This window comes from Puma concolor, chromosome A3 (genome assembly GCF_028749965.1).
Source record: "Puma concolor isolate L17-30 chromosome A3, mPumCon1.1.hap2, whole genome shotgun sequence".
NCBI lineage: Eukaryota > Metazoa > Chordata > Mammalia > Carnivora > Felidae > Puma > Puma concolor.
Window position 1 is genome coordinate 126,706,120 of NC_141669.1, and position 18,927 is coordinate 126,725,046.

Genomic DNA, 18,927 nt, shown 5'->3' on the forward strand with positions numbered 1-18,927 from the left:
GGAGGTGAGAGTCTATAACTGTTACTGAATTTTCAAAGGCATATGGCATGCAAAAAAGATTTAGAGCCACCAAGACTCTTTAACATGGGGAAACGCTCAAGAGATATTATTTCATAAGAACGTCAAGGTACACACAGTATGTGTAGTAAGCTCCCAGTTTTGTTAACAAAAACATACACAGAAAAAAAGACGAGCAGGGCAGTTAATTTAACGTGAACAGTGGTTATGTCTGCAGATGGGAAAATGGGAAAAGGATTGACTCTTTGTGTTCCTCCCTATTTTCAAAGTCTTCAACTACAAATTTATTTCATTTTGTTTATTTTTTATTTTGGGGGGAGAGAGAGAGAGGGCGCGCACGAGCCAGGGAGGGGCAGAGGGAGAGAGAGACTCTTAAGCAGGCTCCACGTTCGCACAGAGCCCAAGGCACGGCCCAATCCCATGACCCTGGGATCATGATCTGAGCCAAAACCAAGTCGGATGCTCAACCAGCTGAGCCGCCCAGGCGCCCCCTAAACTTATTTCATTTTAATACGAATGAATTAAAGACAACCGTTCTCTGGAATCTTATAATCCAAGCACTTGGCAAAATGTCTCCAAGGGCCGCACTGGGGATGCATTCCGTGGCTCTCTTCTTAGACGGGCTAACAGACTTCCTGCTCAGGTGGGGTGGGTGGGTGGGGGCATCCTGGAGGTCTCACGGAGGGCACTAAGTATCTCTCAGCCCCAACAGCAGAGGACATAATTTCTGGTAGTAGCTACGGGCTGAAAATATTCACGGACTGACCCCTAAGAAATGCCATTGTCCTCTATCATCCTTGGGTACACAACTGGGTCATTCCTGATTCAGAAACAAACAGGTAAGTCTGACGTCAGGAAAATCAGAACTCTCCATCTGGAGTTTATAATGTTCCCTTCACTTCAAACAACCTTTTGGCTTTGGGGTATGAAAACAGAGACTAAAGAATTCCTTAGAAGTGACAAGGAGAAATCGGGGCTGTTGGCGGGAGGGTGGGGTGGGTACAGGTTGGGAGCACAGCTGAATGAAGACAAGGCTGCTATAAATAAGCAAAGCTGGGAGCTCTGGCTTCCCCGGGCCTGACAGGTCGTTCTGTCGGCACTCTGTCCATGCCCAAAAGGCTAAAAGGGAACAAAGGAGTCAATAGTATCACCACCTTGTTTTGGGGAGTCCAGCCCCCGTAAATAGGGTTAAAGTGAAGTACAAAGAATGGGGAGGAGAGGAACGGGGCTCCAAAGGGCTCATCTGTCTTCTGGTTTTACCATTTGACAAAATGGCCTGGAATGGGATAAGCTTCTTCAAAAACAAACAAGAACAAAAAACTCCTGAATTATATACCCATCCTACGCTGGCCACTATGCTAGAACTTCTAACCCCTTTGAGCCTCACAAGTCTGAGTAATGGAGAAGGTGAACCCAGCCTGGACCTGAGGACATGGAGACCAGATGGGACAAGGTGACATGTGGAAGGCAGAGACCTAGTTAGGACACAGTGGAGCCGGGATCTGAATGGAAAGCCCGAACTCGTGTCCTGTACAATAGTTTTTGCTACCCTCCCCCCGGCCCCACACACACAGCATACTGCTAGTTTGCTAAGTGTTCATTCTCAAGTATGAATTGACTTCTCCTTAAACCAAAGCAAGGGATCCAAAAAGGACCGGTCCCTCTTCCCAGAGAGCTCAAAGCTTAAAACGGGAGGCGGATAACAAAAACAGGGGATTTTCTATACAATTCTCATAGGTGCAAACAGAGACTATTTGGCCCAAAGAGGAGAGAGCATCTAATTCTGTCTGGGAAGCGGCGGTACAGGGAGGCCGGGAAAACTTCCCTTCAGCCTGAGGGACAAGGGGCGCCGCGGAGGACTGCGGCAGGAGCGTGACACGATCGGGGCCCGATCCCGGGAGCGTTCCCAGAGTGTGAAAGTGCTGACGAATGAGTGAACAAGCAGGCCAGTGGTTTGGAACACAAGCAAAGGGGTAGGGCTGGGAGACCTACGGAGAATAAGAGGCGAGAAGGGGGCCGGGGCGGGGTCTCTTACTCACACCTGGAGGTGAGAGATGAGCTGTCCCACGGTGATTTCCTCTGCTATCTTCTGGTACAGGCTCTGGCTGTTCAAGACCATGCTCTCCAGGATGGCCAGGGACCTCTGAAGGATTGACACGTCCACCATGGGCTGGCTCACGTACCCTGCAATCTACAGCCAGCGAGGGCCAGATCAGTCAGGGAGCCCGGGGCCCAAGCATGCCGGGCGACTCGAGTCTCTGAGGTCAGCCCACGAAGGCTCTCCTTCCTGGTATGCCATCCATACCGGGCCACTGTCCCCATGTGGACAGCGGTGTCTGGTTTATGGTCCCTAGGCATGGACAATTCAAATTCAAACAACAGCTTCCAGTCAACTGTGTTTCCTCAAAATCTAAGGGCTCGATCCTTTGTTTTCAAAATGAGGGTTCAGGCATGGGAAAGCTGAGTGGAGAAAGCACAGGATCTTACTGAAATCGGGAACTCCTTTCATCGCCATGGGCCCTTCTCCTGACACACACACTGTGCCCCTACACACACACAGGCCGGCAGAGGCTCAAGAGGCAGGAAGCCCGCAAAGTCTTGTAAGCTCATCACTCCCCGTTATTCTCAACCTCCATTATGATGTCCGCGGCACGTGCCCATTTCACTTTTGCCTAACTATCTCCGGCATCAGGAAATTCCCAATGTCCCAAGCCAACGACAGGTGTGATTCTAGGTCAGCAGATACATTACTCATTGGTTTTAGTTCACTTTTTGGAAGTGACGCTGCCCCTCCCTACAGAACAAAGGAAAGCCAAAGCATGCCCTCCCAGGCACCCAGGTCGATCTGACAACCCGAGCAGGTTGCCTTGCAGACCCGCCGGCAGGAGGCAGACTGACATACAAGGCGGACGACATGAACATGTGTCTCCAAAGAGAAGGGAGCGCGCAGGGAGCAGGTCAGAGACGCCGGGCTCGTACTGGCTGACCGGCTGGTGTCGTCCCAGGTCTCACTGACAACCCCGTCCTGCTTTGGCCACCTCCAGTTCTGGGAGCCCCGTTTCCATCTTCGAGGGCAATGAAGGAATTCTCTCAGGAGCCCCAGGAAGGCCCGAGCGTGAGGATAAAAAAAAACGGGCCTCGGGGATAGAGAGCCGACCGCCAGCAGCACGGCGATCTCGCCGGCATCTCTCCGTGAACCTAGAGGACAGCGGCCACTGACGGGGGCGGGGAAGACGGAAAGCCGGAGGCCTCACCTGCTTGATGAAGGTGATGGAAACCATGTCCCAGGAGACAATGCCATGGTCCATGAGCTCTAAGAAGGCGGTCAAGGTGAATGCCAGCATCTCACTGTAGCTGAGACATCAACAACACACACACAAAATAATACAAAGATTCAGAACCAGGGAACACAGTTGTGACGGCAGCCGCAACGGGGACGGATCCCGGCGTCAGCGCCACACCAGGGGTCAGGCGGTGTGGCTGCGAGTGCCTGCATGCGTGCCTCGGCAGGTGTGCAGCAGGTTCCGTCCAGGTGTCCATCCGTCTCTGGGAAGGGCCGCTGCGGGTCAGGCTCTCCTTCCCCGTACTGCCTCATCTCAGGGAAACACAATCACTCATCCATTTCCCAACCCGAGAAAGCTATCAGACCTTTGTCAACCCCAACACTTGGTGGGGGTACCCAAGGGAGCCCACGGCCCGTGTCCAGGGCCAAGGGGGGGCAGAGTGCAGGACAGGGAGTACAAACTTCAGACATGGGTTCAATCCTGGTCAACTATTTACTAACTGTGCACATTTTACCTTTCCAAACTTGAAATTCCTCCTCTGTAAAACCGCACTGGTCTCACAGCGTTAACATCACAGGGCTGTGGCGAGGGCAAGAGGACAAGGTATGCGAAGCCCTTACCGCAGTGCTGGAGGAGGACAGGGATTACAATGTCTTCTCTCCTGTGTCCCTCCTCTTTCTACACACAACCCTTTATACATCTGTACGGTGCTCTCGATTTAACAAATGCTGTTCCCAATGGCGAGGCACGTTCGGACCCATTAATGCCTCGTGACAAGACGGCAATGGAAGCAGCATCTCCGTTTTAAAGAGGAGGAAACCAAGGCCAGCCAAATGCCGTACTCCCGGCAGACTGCGGAAGTCCTGGGCCAGCGCTGATGGCAGCGGAAGGCTTCAGGATTTCAGTGCAGCTGCAAAATCGGAGACTTAAGACAAACACCCATGATTAGCTGCTTGGTTTGGCTGAAAATTTCAATAGCTGATCCATCGGCTGAAAGATTTCTGACTCCCTCTCTGCCAGCTGAGGCACCACAGGCCTAGACGGCTAACTAAACACCTGTTCGTTCACTGCTGCTCACGGCGCGGTTCCCCACCACTCCCGTCCTAGCAGGGAGATGGAAAATTGCGGAGCTTCGTCTCCCCGTGACAATGGGTGGGGGGGAGATGGCGAACACAGAGGAAGGCCTGTGTGTGTGCACGTGTGTGTAAGTGGGGAGGCGACTGGAAAGGGGAGAGAGGAAGCAGGGGGTGATTACGAACAGACCCCTGTTCTGGTCAATAATGGACAGTCTGCTCACTAGCCTCCCCCAGGCCAATCATTTTCCATAAATTAACAGGTTTGTCATGAACCGACTTCTCTCTTCCTGACTCCTGAAGCCCCTGTTCTTGCTCCTTCGCGGCATCTGTGAGAGCCCAGCTAGACTACGAGACTGAGGACCGTGACGGTGCATTCCTCTGTGCAGACCCTAGTGCTTGGCACGCTGCTCTGCACACACAAGGTGCCCAGTAAGTTCGAGAGGCTCGGTGGAGATGAGGGAAGGATGCCCCGCCGAGCATAGAGTCTCTGAAATCCCGAGCAAGAGCCCAGTAATACTCACTGGGACAAGAGCTTGGTTCCACTCTCCACAAGCCGCGTCAGCACCACGATGCCATCCATGTTGATGAACTCGGTGGCGAAGGTCACGTCGGCAGAGAGCTTGGCCAGCTCCTTCATGGCATCCAGCCGGGCCTCCATGTTGGACGACTGGGTCCTCTCCATCAGCTGGCGTGCAGCCCGGGACTACGAGACCAGAGACAAGATGTGTGCCATCTGGTCCTCGCGGCAGGTTACCGCTCTGTGAGTAGCTCATGAAGGCCTTTCTGTGGCCATCCAGCCCGAGGCAGACCCTGTTGTTGACACTGTCTAGGAGTTGCTTACTACATGCTTATTGGATCAATCAGGAAATTACCAGTATGCCAAGACCGATCTGTAGTTACGGGTATCCTTTCTGTAGCACTCTGGTCTATGGATTACAAAAACTTCCCAGTGAAGGACTACAAGAGACACTGAGGAGACAACAGTCGCCACCTCTGGCAGACAGAGAAACAGATATTGGCTCAACAGAGGGAAGTTTTCTACTAATTTAAGCCGTCAGCCAGTAGACGACGTTGTCTCTCGATGTAATGAGCTCTCAGTCACCAAAAGCAATCAAGGAGAATCTGGACAACCGGCTGGCCAAGATGCCGCACAAGGGATTCTTGCATTGATGGAGGATTTAATCTGATGATCCCCTTTAAGGTCCCTTTCAATCTGAAAATGTGGTAAGCCTGACAATTTCTTTTTTTTTTAACCTTCTCGGTAAGTCCGTATCATTGTTCTTCAAAACTGACAGTCCTGGGGAAACTTTAAGAGTATCAAGGAGCTGGAAGCTTTCAAAATAGCTTTTTCAAAGTGATGGCTGGTGACTAAGCTTTCTCCTAGCCCACCAACTTTTCCCAGCAGGTTGCTTGCCTCCTTTCGGACAAGCTTCAGCCATAAGCCCTTCCCCAGTGTTCGCTGGTCCTTCCTCTTGCTGAACTTACTAGCTTTATAGTCAGTGCCTTGCAAGTGACCGACTCATCATTCTTGATTTTTTGTGTGCTAATTCATATTCTCAGCTGGAATGGAAGAGCCTTGAGAGCAAAATGCTCTTGGGGTCTTTACAGTGCTAAGCAAGTGACCGCAGCCCGGCTCCTGCTGCTGGCAAAAGAGTCAGGCCGGTTCACCTCTCTCCCCTCTGCCTTTCCTCTTTTATTCTTACAAAGACAGCCCTAGAGCAGCACACGGCTCTCAAGGACACAGAAATCCTCCACACTCTCCATAGCGGAGAAGGCGCACGCCACGAGAAAAGGTCACAGGATAGAACAATTTGAAGAACACTGGTCTGCATCACACTTAGAAACTTCCAACTCCAAATGTTAACGTTCCTCCTGAGACAGCGTTTCTGGGCCGCTGCCTCCTGCTCCAGAGAGATGTACTCCCGAGAAAGTCAACTAGTCTGCGCAGGAGGTCTGTAAAATGCTTCAGCACGTCTGCGAAAGCAACTCCCGGGCTGTCACGTTAAGCTAGCAGAGCTAAGGGGGGAAATGAAGTCCTTAAGATGAGAAGAGTTCGGGAAGGGGGGGCGGGGGAGCAGGAGAACGTGCTGGTGAGAATACGGGCAGGGAGTCAGAGAGCCCTGGGTTTGAGAGGCATCTCCGCCACGTTTTTATCTGTGTGACAAGCGGCAAGTCGTTTAACCTAAGCCCCAGTTTGCCCATCTGCAAAATGGGGCTGCCAGGAGTACCCGTCTCATCGGGTGTCTGTCGAGGTTAAATGATAGCACGTATGTAAAGCGTTCAGCAGAATGCCGGCATTCCGGAACCCTTAGCTGTTACTACTCCGCATCGCTTTTCTGCGCAGACGGACCAGAGTCGTCCCTCACCAAGAAAACACGTGTCATCATGCCCTTAATTTTCTGGCAGCCCTTCTCCACCTAAGCGACCCCCATGCCTGACTGTCCTCCTTGGGGACTGAGCAGTCGAAAATCCCTCCACCTGGGCTTTGGATTCCTCCTGTCCTGACCCAGTAAGGTCCCGGTCTGTTTGCACCATCGACCTTCCTCTCCCATCTTAGCTTATTCTCGAAGACACATAAAAAAAAATTGCACCAGCAGTTAGCAACTGTAAAGGGTGGAGGAGGTGGGGAACTAGGTAGATGAGGGACAGGGCAGGGAGGGAGACCTTTCACTGCATCTTTGTCAAACTTTTTGATTTTTGAAACACATGAATGTTTTACCCCTTTAAGAAGTTTTTTTTTTTTTAATGTTCATTTATTTTTAAGACAGAGACAGAGCACGAGTGGGGGAGGGGCAGAGACGGAGGGAGACACAGAATCTGAAGCAGGTTCCAGGCTCCGAGCTGTCAGCACAGAGCCCGATGCGGGGCTCAAAGCCACAAACCGTGAGATCATGACCTGAGCTGAAGTCGGACGCTTAACCGACTGAGCCACCCAGCGCCCCTGTCTTACTCCCTTTTCAACAGCATTCTCTTTTGGGCTCCACATCCCCGAGTTCTTGCCTTCTGTGTCTACTTCCTCTTATGACCGAGCTTCCTGACAGCGCGGTAAAGTCACGGACCTCACTCTGCTGCCACTGCAGTCTGTCTGTCACCCATCACCCCACCAAAACTGTCTTCGCAGAGGCCACCAGGGACCAATGGGCTTCCCAGATCAACAAACGGCTTTTCTGTTCCCGGTTTTCTTGCTCTCTGCTCACTGCAGACCATACCTTCCTCTGTCCCGACACTCCCTGCCCTCAGCTCCTAAGCCACTTCCTGCTCCTGGTTTTCTCTCTGCCCTTCTGGTTGCTCCCTTGGTTGCCTTTAAGGGCCACTCTGGCAGGAATCGGGGAGTCACCTCAAATTCTCCCTTTTCCTTCCATATCCGGGATGTCACCACATCCCCTGGTTCACCTCTAAATATTTCTCATGCCTGTCCTTCCGTCTCCACTGTCACTTGCCTTCACGGGCTCATTAGCTTCTTAAAGATTCCTCCTACCACCAACCTTCCTTTTTTAGCCCATCTTTCACACTGTCACTAAAGTGATCTTCCTAAAATATAAATCTAAACATAATGTACCTTCCTGCTGAAAGTCTTTCAATGTCCCCACGTTCCCTTTCTGCATAAAGTCCAAACCCATGAGTAGGCCATCTGAGACCCCTGCCATCCGGGACCCTTCCAGGTCTGGCTCTCCCCTGGCTGCCGCGGGCCCTCTGCCACCCAGCACCCCCGCCTTCCCCAAAGCACATCCCTCTGCTCGGGATACTTTTCATTTCCTTCTTTCTTCAGCCGATTCTTGCTTATCCTTCAACATCTGCGCTAAGCTTCCCCCTTCTCTGGGAAGGTTTTCTGGGAATCCTTAGGCTGAGCCAGGCGGTCCCTTTCTGAGTCCCCCACAGCTCCCTAAGCAACTTTCTGTCAAGATGTTTAAGAGAGGCCTTTGGTTGTTTACTCCCAACAAGGCTGTGAAAGCAAAGATGGACTTTTTTTTTTTTTTTGTTAAAGTAATATCCACCCAATACTGGGCTTGAACTCACAACCCTGAGATTAAGAGTCGGCTGCTCCACTGACTGAGCCAGCCAAGCGCCCCTCAAAGGTTGACTTTTTAAGCTCTGTAGTCTTGGTTGCTGGAAAAGAGTCAGGCCTAAGGTGGGTGATCATCTAATGTGTTAAATAAACGTCCCCGAGGAGAGCCGAATACCTACCGGGGAGATAGCCAGCTGTAAGATGGTCCCATTCTTAATATCACTGCGCGTCTGGGTAGCAAAGAGGAAAAAAGAGTAGCTGAGATACAATATTAAAATTGTGCAAGCCAGCTGAATCAACGAGAACTTGCTGTCATTTTAAAGTAGTCGTAACTGAGCCTCTTTGGTCAGGCCTCCTTCCACGTGCTTCTTGCCTGAGAACTCAGACCCCGTGTGCCCCGAGCCCTCAGGATGTAGAAGCCATGGTTTTCCAGCCACTAGAGGAAGCAGGGGCTGGTGCGTCCCCAATAAACAGAAGCTGCCCACAGGTCGGCCAGGCCGACAGTGCCACCTCCCTGGGTGGCTCGCTTCCGAGTGAGGCCTGACTTGCTGCTTCGGCACTGACCTGCTCCGTGATGTAGAGCTGGGGGCCGTCTGCATAACGGAGGGTGTAATACTCCGGGTTTGGCAAGGACCACCTGTGTAAGAAACACACAGTACAGACACTGGGCCCTCCCTCCAGGCCTGGCTAGAGGCTGCACGTGTTCATTTCCAGCCCAGCCGCTCAAGGGCTCGGGCGGCCTGTTTGGAGGATGGGGGGATCCCACGGGTTCAGGCGGAGATGCAGAAAAAGCAACTTGCATAAAGATGGGCACCGCGAAAAGGTGGTGTGCGCAATTCGGGGCGGGCCTCGCACCCCGCCAGGACCTCGGGCAGGACATTCTTGGGCTTAAAGGAGGAAAAAAGATTTAGGGGAGCTCTTAGGGACATCCTCCTCAGCTACTTCCTTTGTAACACAATGATCCACAAAAGCCCCATTCCGGGGACGCAACTAACTGGAGACTCCTCTCAAGGTCTGGCAGTGTTCCTACTCACCCGTCACAAACTTCCTTGATGATGGATGCCAGAGGCCGTTTCTGAAAGAGAGAGAGAGATCTTTCACCAGCAACCACATGCTATTCACGCCAAGGTTCTGATGAGGGGCTGCTAAGAAGGATCAACCTGGGCCTTCGTGTGGACTGCCTCCCGGAGAGGAAGCCTCTCCCAAGCCGGGACCAACCTTCCACAGGGCAGGGCGGGACAGGCCTTGACGTTCGTGTTGCTGGTTCTTACTCCTGATGCCAACGGCCCCCACCCCCGAAGACACCCTCTGCCATGCGCTTCCCAGATCCTGCTCCCCGCATCTCTGCTTCTCATTTCAGAGCTTACCTGGTCGATTTCAAGGAGCTGAGCATTAGCACCTGGCCATTCAATGGCTACTTTGACAATGTCTGATGGTGGTGGCATTGTTCCCAATGGGCCCTGTTTCTCCAAGAAACACACACAAACACAGCCGCCTGGAGACAAAGAATCAGAAAGAAGGAAAGAGTCAGAGAGCTTGCCTTCGTTTTCCACTCCTTAGATATTTTGGAGAATCAGAAGACAGATAGTGTCCAAAGTGACACGCCGAACTACTTGGTTGGAATTTTTCTATATCACACTGTAACCTCTCCTTGGGCTTTCTGTCTCTTTAGATTAAATCAGCAAGTAGAAACGGGACAAAGCCTATCCATCAACTGCAGATCAGCCGGGAGCAAGATCTGCCGATGTGACACTTTGGTCTAAGGGTCAGGAGGACTGTGTGGTAGGAGGATGAATTTACTGCAAAATGCCGGCCTTGGGACCTTGAGAGGGAGAAGCATAGGCTCTGAGACAGATAGGAATAGGCAGAGCCTGTTCTCGGTCGAGTGGTTAGCTGAGCGGAGCCAGCCCTTCTGTCTGCAGCCATCCTAGGAAGACCCCCGGTGTCGGCACGGCCCGGCCACACACTCTCTCGCCTCGTCTCTAGTTTCTGCTGCCACTCCTTCCCCCTCAAAGGACACAGTGTGGAGCCTCCTCTGTGTGGGATGACGCAGAGTTCAGAAAACGGGGAAGAGAACTGGGACAGGAAATGCTATTTTAGTCCCTACTGCCAAGGGCAAGGGCTGCTGAGAGCCCAAGTGTGGGGCGGCGAGGACAGCCTCACACAAGGGCCCGTCTCTAGGAGGACGAGGCTCCGGAAGTACCTCTGACCCCCCTCCCCCATGTGTCTCCAAAATGAAGGAAAAGGAATCATTTTGAACAGGTCTGGAAGATGGGCCCATGTGACCGGTATCCTAGGCAACTGCCAGCTTAGTGGTGCTCCAAGCAGTAGTTAAAGCATTTTCTCTCCAAGGTCTGATGAAGGGAAGTCACTCGACTGATGGGTTATTTCCACGTATATTTACATTCCTCACCTACAGGTTCAGGACGGGCCTCTCTCTCGCTTAACGAAAAAAACCTTCCTCCTGCATCCACCGGGCTCAGCCTCTCTCCACAATTCATGCTTCGCTAACGAAGACCGCCCGGCCCTCCCGGAACATGCTAGCTGCTGCTAAGCTGTTATTCACTTATGCTGTCAACTGCTAGGCCCCGGCACAGATGTCAGTTCTCGCAGCCTGGGAAGCACACACTCCTTTGGTGAAAGGGGTCACGGTTCCTTCCCCTACACACCCACGAGTCTCAGAAAGAGGGAAGCTTCCACGACCAATGTCCTGATCGGGGCGGGCTGCTCCAGAAGTCAACTGTCGAAAATACCAGCATTTTCAGGACATGGCAATGGAGAGATGGTTTTCAAAGTGCTTCCACCGGTTTTGCTGAGCCCTCCCAGCAGCCTCAGGAAGTAGGCGGAATCAGATTACTACTCCTGTCTGAAGAGGACCCAACTGGCGCTCAGAGGCTGGTTAAACTGCCTCAGTCCCACCAGCCCGTAAGTAGTAAAGGAGACAGAACCCGGGGCTGGCTTTGGCCAGTGCTCTTCCCCTCCCCGCTGAGCGAGCCCGAATTTCGGTTCGCTGGAACGAAATCAAGCCTGAAGGGGTTGCAGGGGGCCGGCCTGATGGCCCCTAAAAGCTTCTCAGCTCCAAGCAGAATTTTCCACATGCAATGTTTATGGGCCTAGATACACAATGAGCCTCTGGCAACTGTTCCCATTAGAATAGCTCCTGGCTGAGAAGCTCTGCTCCAGTGACACAGCACAGCAGGGGCGGTACCATGAATCTCGGGGTGCCTGGGGCAGGTATCCCCATCCTTAGTGGTAAATGTGCCAGAATTAGGAGGAATGACTATACGGTTGTGAGATCATTTTTTAAAACTGAGATATAGGGGCGCCTGGGTGGCACAGTCGGTTAAGCGTCCGGCTTCAGCCAGGTCACGATCTCGCGGTCCGGGAGTTCGAGCCCCGCGTCAGGCTCTGGGCTGATGGCTCAGAGCCTGGAGCCTGTTTCCGATTCTGTGCCTCCCTCTCTCTCTGCCCCTCCCCCGTTCATGCTCTGTCTCTCTCTGTCCCAAAAATAAATAAACGTTGAAAAAAATAAATAAATAAATAAAACTGAGATATAATTTATATATCATGTATATTTATATATGTGAAAGGCAGAGCTCATGTATATGCATGTATATATATATATATATATATATATATATATATATATATATATATGTATATGTATATATAATAGAAACACACGCATCTCGGGGCGCCTGGGTGGCTCAGTCGGTTCAGCATATGACTTTGGCTCAGTCATGATCTCGCAGTCTGTGAGTTCGAGCCCTGCGTCGGGCTCTGTGCGGACAGCTCAGAACCTGGAGCCTGCTTCGGATTCTGCGTGTGTGTGTGTGTGTGTGTGTGTGTGTGTGTGTGTGTGTATGTGTGTGTCTGTCCCTCCCCTGCTTGCACTCTGTCTCTCTCTCTCAAAAATAAACATTTTAAAAAGTTAAAAAAAATACAAAAATCTCTCTATAACCACTGCCCAAAACAAGACTTGAAACATTTTCATCACCCTAGAAAATTCCCTCCTACCTCCTCCTAATCAATCCCCCACCGTCCAGCCCTCCAGGAGGCAACTCCTTTCTGACTTCTCTTGCCATACATGAGTGCTGCCTGTTTTTGTACTGTAAATACATGGGACTGAACAGTACGGCTTTCTTAGACCATCTATTACTTAGTTCAGTTCTTCTCTTTAAAATAAGGAGGCAGTGCAGGTGCAGCAAGATCATTGGGCTGGGATGATTTTGTTGCAGAAGAAGGAACTAGATTTGGATCCAACGGACTCAGGACCTAGTCACAGTCCTGTCCCTAAGTGCTGTGGGGGGAGGGGATGTGTAGGCGTCCCTTTCACCCAAGTCTCTACTGTGAGATGTGAGTGTTGAACTAAACCACGTGTAAAGTGCCTCCTGAGTCTAAAACTCCATGATTCTAAAGTAGAACTTACAAACCCAAATGAAGACTGCCCACTTCAAAGTCCTCGCCCAAAGAAACTACGCCCTTAGTTCAATGTGTTGCTAAGAAACAACCAGTATCTGTTAGAACTCCTTTCTGGATACTGTCTTTGGAGATAGTTCTCAGCAACCCTGCCCTTTCTCATCAAGTGCAGGCAGTCCGTTCATATTGAATGACACCCTCCCCACCGGTGCCCCAGCTAATGGGACCGAGGGGAACACTCAGCCTCAGCTGGACCAATCCAGTTCTTTCTCTTAAATTTAAAGACACGGGTTAAGGAAGTTGGATCACAACGGGCCCTGGATCAGAAATGTTGCAGTCAGCCTCACAGCAGGGACCCTGCCAAGCCAAAGCCACCAGCAAGTCAAAGATACCACGAAGCAAAAACCAAGAGCTTTCAGAGGAAGCTGTTCTGCAGGAAGAATCCGGAAATGTGCAGTAGATAAGCAGAGGCCACAAACTAGAAACCACAAAGTCCCAAAAAGAGATGGAAAAAGCCTGATGATTTCCCAGATTCCACGGCTCCAACTCCTACACTCGGGGTGCCTGAAATTCCCCTGGATCCTGCCAAAAAAACTCCTTTCAATGGAACTGGACTGCTTTTCTGTTCATTGCAATGAAAAAGCCTAAGGCTAAGTTTGACCCCAAGCTTTGAAGGAACTCTAAATGGAGGCCCAAGCAGACAGCAGCATGACAGGCTTAAGCTAACGGCACTGAGGGGCACCTGGGTGGCTCAGTCGGTTAAGCATCTGACTTTGGCTCAGGTCGTGATCTCACGGTTCCTGACTTTATGCCCTACGTCGGGCTCTGTGCCAACAGCTCAGAGCCTGCTTGGGATTCTCCCTCTCCCCATCTCTGTCGGCCCTCCCCCACTCACTCTCTGTCTCTCTCAAAATAAGTAAAGAAACTTAAAAAACAAAACAAAACAGATAATGGCACTGAGCAGGTCCTCAATTAACACTGGCTGAATTAATGAAGAGTGAAACCCACTTAGGTAAGTCTGATGTGTTTAAAAAAGACCAGTGATACGGTGACATGTATGTGACAGTTGTACGTAACAGTTAATAGGTAGACAGCCTCTTTATAGCCGATCACTCAGTTCTATGCCATTTCTACAGCTGATGCTCAAAGAACCCTGTAAATCATCCCTTCTTTACACAGATGAGGCAAGTGAAGTTCAGACCGGTTGAGAAGCTTGTCTTCCACACAGCTCCTTCCCACGCCTCCCTGCCCTCCCAAAAAAGAGAGAAATCGTATTAGAATTGGATCTCACGGCTGAGTCTTATGACTTCAAAGTTAGTTCTTTTCCCTCTACATCGTACTTCTTTGATGCTGATGACGTTAGCTAACAACTGCATGGTGCAAAGGTAGTATTCTGAGGGCTTTACCTGTATTAATTCATTTAATCCACAAAGCCACCCTGTGTGGCGTATTATTATCCCCATTTAAGAGACAATAGAGGCACCGTGAAATTAAGTACCATGCTCAATGTGACACGGCTAACCTTAATAATTAGATCCCAGGTAGTCTGGTGCTGTTTGAAGGCCATGTGAAAAGCAGACAGTGCTGTACGTGGCCCACAGCAGGTGTCTGGAGAATTCTGGTTTTGCTGTACCTGTAGCCTAAGCACACTGAGGCTGAGAGACTTGTATAGCAAGAGCTCACTATTCCAACAGGTAACGGTTCTCCACTGTCTGGAGAAGGAGATCGACACCTCCTCGTGTGGCATTCAGTTCTTCATAATCTAGCCAGATCTTCCCAGCATACTTGGTATTTCTGTGAGGCAGGCCACGTTCTTTCATTTGTTTTCTTTAAAAAAAAAAATTTTTTTTTAATGTTTTATTTATTTTTGGGACAGAGAGAGACAGAGCACGAACGGGGGAGGGGCAGAGAGAGAGGGAGACACAGAATCAGAAGCAGGCTCCAGGCTCTGAGCCGTCAGCCCAGAGCCTGACGCGGGGCTCAAACTCATGAACTGCGAGATCGTGACCCGAGCCAAAGTCGGACGCTCCACCGACTGAGCCGCCCAGGCGCCCCTCGTTTCTTCTGGACCCTTGCATGTCCTCCCCCTTCCATGGACGGTCAAACGAGCTCCTATCCGAACATCAAAGCCCAGCTCACATGTCACTTCCTCTCTACCATTTCCCCACTTTTCCCTAGCAAAATGAGATTGGAGGGGGCCACTCTGTTCTCACAGCATTCTCTCCAGACCTCTACGAAGGCTCTCGTCCTGCTCCGTTACAGGTATTATTATTGTGGTTCTTGTACATACTGTTACAATAGTTGTGTATTTATGTGTCTCTCTTCCTCACTAGCTCCTCCCCCAGGGCAGGTACACCCTGTAGCTCATCAACCTGGCACGGCACCCGGCATACCGATACGGTTCAGAAAGGATCAGTGTCTGCACAGATCCGTCGGCTCTGACCTCCTCAGCTCCTACGAACCAGGCCTGCCTCTGAATGGAGAGGGACTGGCCAGAACTGTGCTGCTTGTCTGGCATTCCCTCCGCGTCCTTCCACCTTCCAACTGCACAGTAGTTCCAGTGTTGAGAGTTTTGCCGTCATCTCTAACGTGAGAACGTGTCTCACCGGAAAACCAGATTTAGCGCCCCTGACGCTACCGACAAGAAAGGGGCGAATAACCCCCCTGGCTTCCCTCTCTGTTGGAGGCACCAGGAGACAGGAGAGTAGAAGCAGTAAATGGTCCGGAGCACGTTCCCGGACGAAGGGTCTCCTTGTGGGGAACTCTCTCAGTGCTGGCTTGCTTACTCTTCTCATTTTCATTTTAGAAAGGAAGTGGAAATTAGGTCGAAGCGATTCGGTAACATTGCAAAACTCTCGGGGTTATAAATAGCCTCTAGGTCGGCCGCTCAGCAGTGCTCCAGAGCTCACCACCAAACAGCCAGGATAAGGGAGCTGCAGTTCACATCCAGGCCCCGGGGGGGGGCAAAGGAGTGATAACACCTCTTCCGGATGAAACAACCCTGCCAGCCCTCACCTCCCATCCCCTTTGAAGTGTTACAGATGTAAAGCCGGCTTGGAAAAACTCAAAATGCCACAGAACGGGAGAGATGAGAGACGCACACACTGATCTGAGGAAGAGAAATCTGTTTAACACAGGAGAATGAAAGCACCGGGTTTCAAAGGCAAAGCTGGGGAAATGAGAAAAATCGTAGCTTCGGTGTCTCCAATGGAGCATTCCCTAAGCGGCTTCTGGAAGGTGTGTTTACAAAATCAACATTGTTACCAAGGGCCCCCGTGGAGCTTTGTCAATGATGGCCCAGACAGTGACGGGGACCCCCCCCCCCTGCCCCCTGCCGCCCCCAGTTCTTTTAAGGATAAGGACTGACATGTGCTTTTTTGTTCTCTTCTTTTGCTTTTGATTCAGTGGGGGCGACATGGGTGAGTCTGGTTTATGTTTCCTGCAACAGAGTCGGCCACACCAGGAAGGGAACTGGAGGTCACACCCTCTTTCTAATCAAAACCACAATCTCACTAGAGGCTTCTCCTTCTGAAATCTTCTCATCTGAGAAGTGACTCAACTTTAGTTCGGGCCACTGAATGAGGATGAGCTCTGAGGTGCAGAAGGGGGGAATTGGGTTGGCAGAGATTCAAGTTCTGCCATGCACTGCTCACTGCTAGAAACACTGAGAAGGACCGTCATGCCAACAGCAGCTGACTTTTTGGTTTTTTTTTTTTTTAAGTTTATTTATATAAAGGGGGGAAGGGCGGGCAGCGGAGGGGCAGAGAGAGAAGGAGAGAGAGAGAAGCCCAAGCAGGCTCAGCGCTGTCAGCACAGAGCCCGATGCGGGGCTCGATCTCACAAACCTGAGATCACGATCTGAACCGAAATCAAGAGCTGGCCGGATGCTAAACCGACTGGGCCACCCAGGCGCCCCTGGAGTTTCTTTTTGTAGAAATTTGCGGGACACCAGACTCACCCAAAAGCCACTAACCTGCAGCCAAAGTGCAGTGAATAAGGGTATGGGAACGGGGTACCTGTCTGGGCTTCTTCTTCCTAACACCTACCCTAAGAATCACCTGGGTCTCCTCTTACCCCGCGGAGAATCACTGTGCAGCGTTCCTATGCTTACAGAGCGGAGTTTAAACTCCTTAGCAGAGCACTTGGCTCACTCTGGGTCCACGTGGCTCTTCAGGCCAGAACTGTCATCGCACTGTCATCATGCTAGTATATCACACCAGACCATCCTGCTCCCTCAAACATCATGCTCTTCTGAACCTGTGCTCTCACTTGAGCTATTATTCCCTCCACCTCGTCCAAGTGGCAAACTTCCGTTCATCCTTCAAGGCCCGCCTCACACAACGACTCGTCTGCATGGCTTTCCTAGTCTTCTCACCTCAGGCAGAATTCACCGCATCCTCACCGGCGCTCCCAGTCTCTTACACAACCCTCCACAATCCCAGTGACTTGCAATTCTCTATGTGCAGCCTCTTCTCTTGCTACTCAAGTGTGAGCTGCACTCCAGCAGCAGCAGCACAGTCGTCTGGGAGCCTGCGGTAACGGACAATCACCCACTCGGTCGGAATCTGCCTTCTAACAAGACCCCCAGGTGGTTTGCATGCACGTTCAAGTCTGAGAAGCAGACTCCAGGCCAGTGGTTCTCAACCCCGGCTGTGCACCATCAATGCCCACCCCACGCCACCGACTCCCCCTCCCCACCCAAGTGTTCCCAACGGCGGTCAGGGTTAGGAGCCACAGCCAACTGGACCGTTAGCCACCCGAGAGCAGGACCCATCCGGCCCATGTCCACTCCCCCGCTTTCTCTTCCCCAAAGTTTTCAGCACAATGCCCAGCACATGGCTGGGCCTGCAGAATTCCACACTAAAAATACCCTCCGGGATGCCCCGACACCTAACTGCCTTTAAAAAGAGAATAAAAACACTAATGACAGAGGACTATTCATTGCCTAGAACTTTATAAATCCTTAATTATAATCATCGACGGATTTAGAAGGGGGTCAGCCTTTGCAGACCACTTACCTTGGTTTTTGGAAACAAGACACTGAGATGGAAAATATGGACGAACTTTAAGAAACTGTTTCCCCTCAACAGACCACTGTGGTTGCAACAGGGCTGCAGAGCTTGTGCAGGGAGGGGGTGTGGTGAGCTGTGAAGAGTCCTGGGTTATGGCTGAAATCCCGGGCTATGGGCCCGACTCCTTCAATACCCACCATAACAACACAGCATTGTTCGTGTTGTAAAATCAGGCCAAGCCCTCTCATTTTATAAATAGGAGAACTGAGGTCCGGAGAAGCTGGCAAGGCCGCACCACCAGTTGGAGACAAAAGAAGGTCTTGGCCCCCCCATGTCTGGGTTAGGTCCCCCCCTGCAGGGCAGGAGACCTGACTGCCCGGATTGGCGAGGAGCACAGGCCTCTCTAGGCCTCTTGTCCTGATCTACGTGAGGGGGTCAGACTAGATGTCTTTGAGGCCTCTTTCCACCAAGACCTGCTAGTGACACGGTGTCACGTAGTGCTTAGGAGCTTATGTTCTGGAGTGGGACAGACTTGGGTTTGGATCCCCCTCCAACAGTTTCTGTATCTGTAAAATGGGGGTTAAAATCAACCTTACTCTACAAAGTGGGTGTGAATATTAAGTGGGATGATCTACGTGAATCATTTTAAGCATAATACCCGATAGGAGTAAGCAGAATCCCAACTGTGTGAACTTGAAGAAGTTACAAAAATGCCTTAACCGCGTTCCCCAGCACGAAGCAGCCTGACCTGCCAGGCTGCAGGACGTTGATGACAAAATGACAACACAGGTGAAGGCAAATGGGGAGGAGAATCAATACAAAAGGCCAGGCACCACTGCTGGAGGTATTCTATACTTTCTTCTAGAAGAAGCACCTTGGAGAGTTTTTTAGTCGCTTCCAAAGCAGGGGCCAGTGCAAGGCCTGGCACATAACAGGTGCTCAGCGAACCTTTCCTGGTGACTCACGTTAAACCAGGATGCCCAGTGGGGTGACAGGTTCAAACGCCTTAACCAGCCGGGCAGATGAGGAAATAAGCCACGCAGCGTCTACGCAGGCACTGTGGCAGACTGCAAAGCACCCACCCACCTAAAGGAACACAAATCCAACATTTT

General features: G+C 51.2%; 1 protein-coding gene across 6 annotated transcripts in view; it reads right to left on the reverse strand.

Annotated features, from left to right (window-relative positions):
• The window catches only part of ELMO2 (engulfment and cell motility 2), a 39,802-nt gene that overhangs the window by 18,050 nt on the left and 2,825 nt on the right, over nucleotides 1-18,927 (reverse strand). For 2 of the 6 annotated variants that reach the window (XM_086702373.1, XM_086702370.1), the window contains exons 2-8: nucleotides 9,752-9,879; nucleotides 9,419-9,459; nucleotides 8,949-9,021; nucleotides 8,564-8,614; nucleotides 4,900-5,081; nucleotides 3,273-3,372; nucleotides 2,058-2,209 (exon numbers count right to left, since the gene is read on the reverse strand). In XM_086702373.1, coding sequence (XP_086558499.1) covers nucleotides 2,058-2,209; nucleotides 3,273-3,372; nucleotides 4,900-5,081; nucleotides 8,564-8,614; nucleotides 8,949-9,021; nucleotides 9,419-9,459; nucleotides 9,752-9,829 — 677 coding nt within the window. In that variant the 5' untranslated portion in view covers nucleotides 9,830-9,879. Of the gene's footprint in view, nucleotides 1-2,057; nucleotides 2,210-3,272; nucleotides 3,373-4,899; nucleotides 5,082-8,563; nucleotides 8,615-8,948; nucleotides 9,022-9,418; nucleotides 9,460-9,751; nucleotides 9,880-10,206; nucleotides 10,226-14,325; nucleotides 14,434-18,927 lie in introns of those variants that run through there. The other 4 variants (XM_086702371.1, XM_086702372.1, XM_086702375.1 and 1 more) reach the window with 4 other exon arrangements.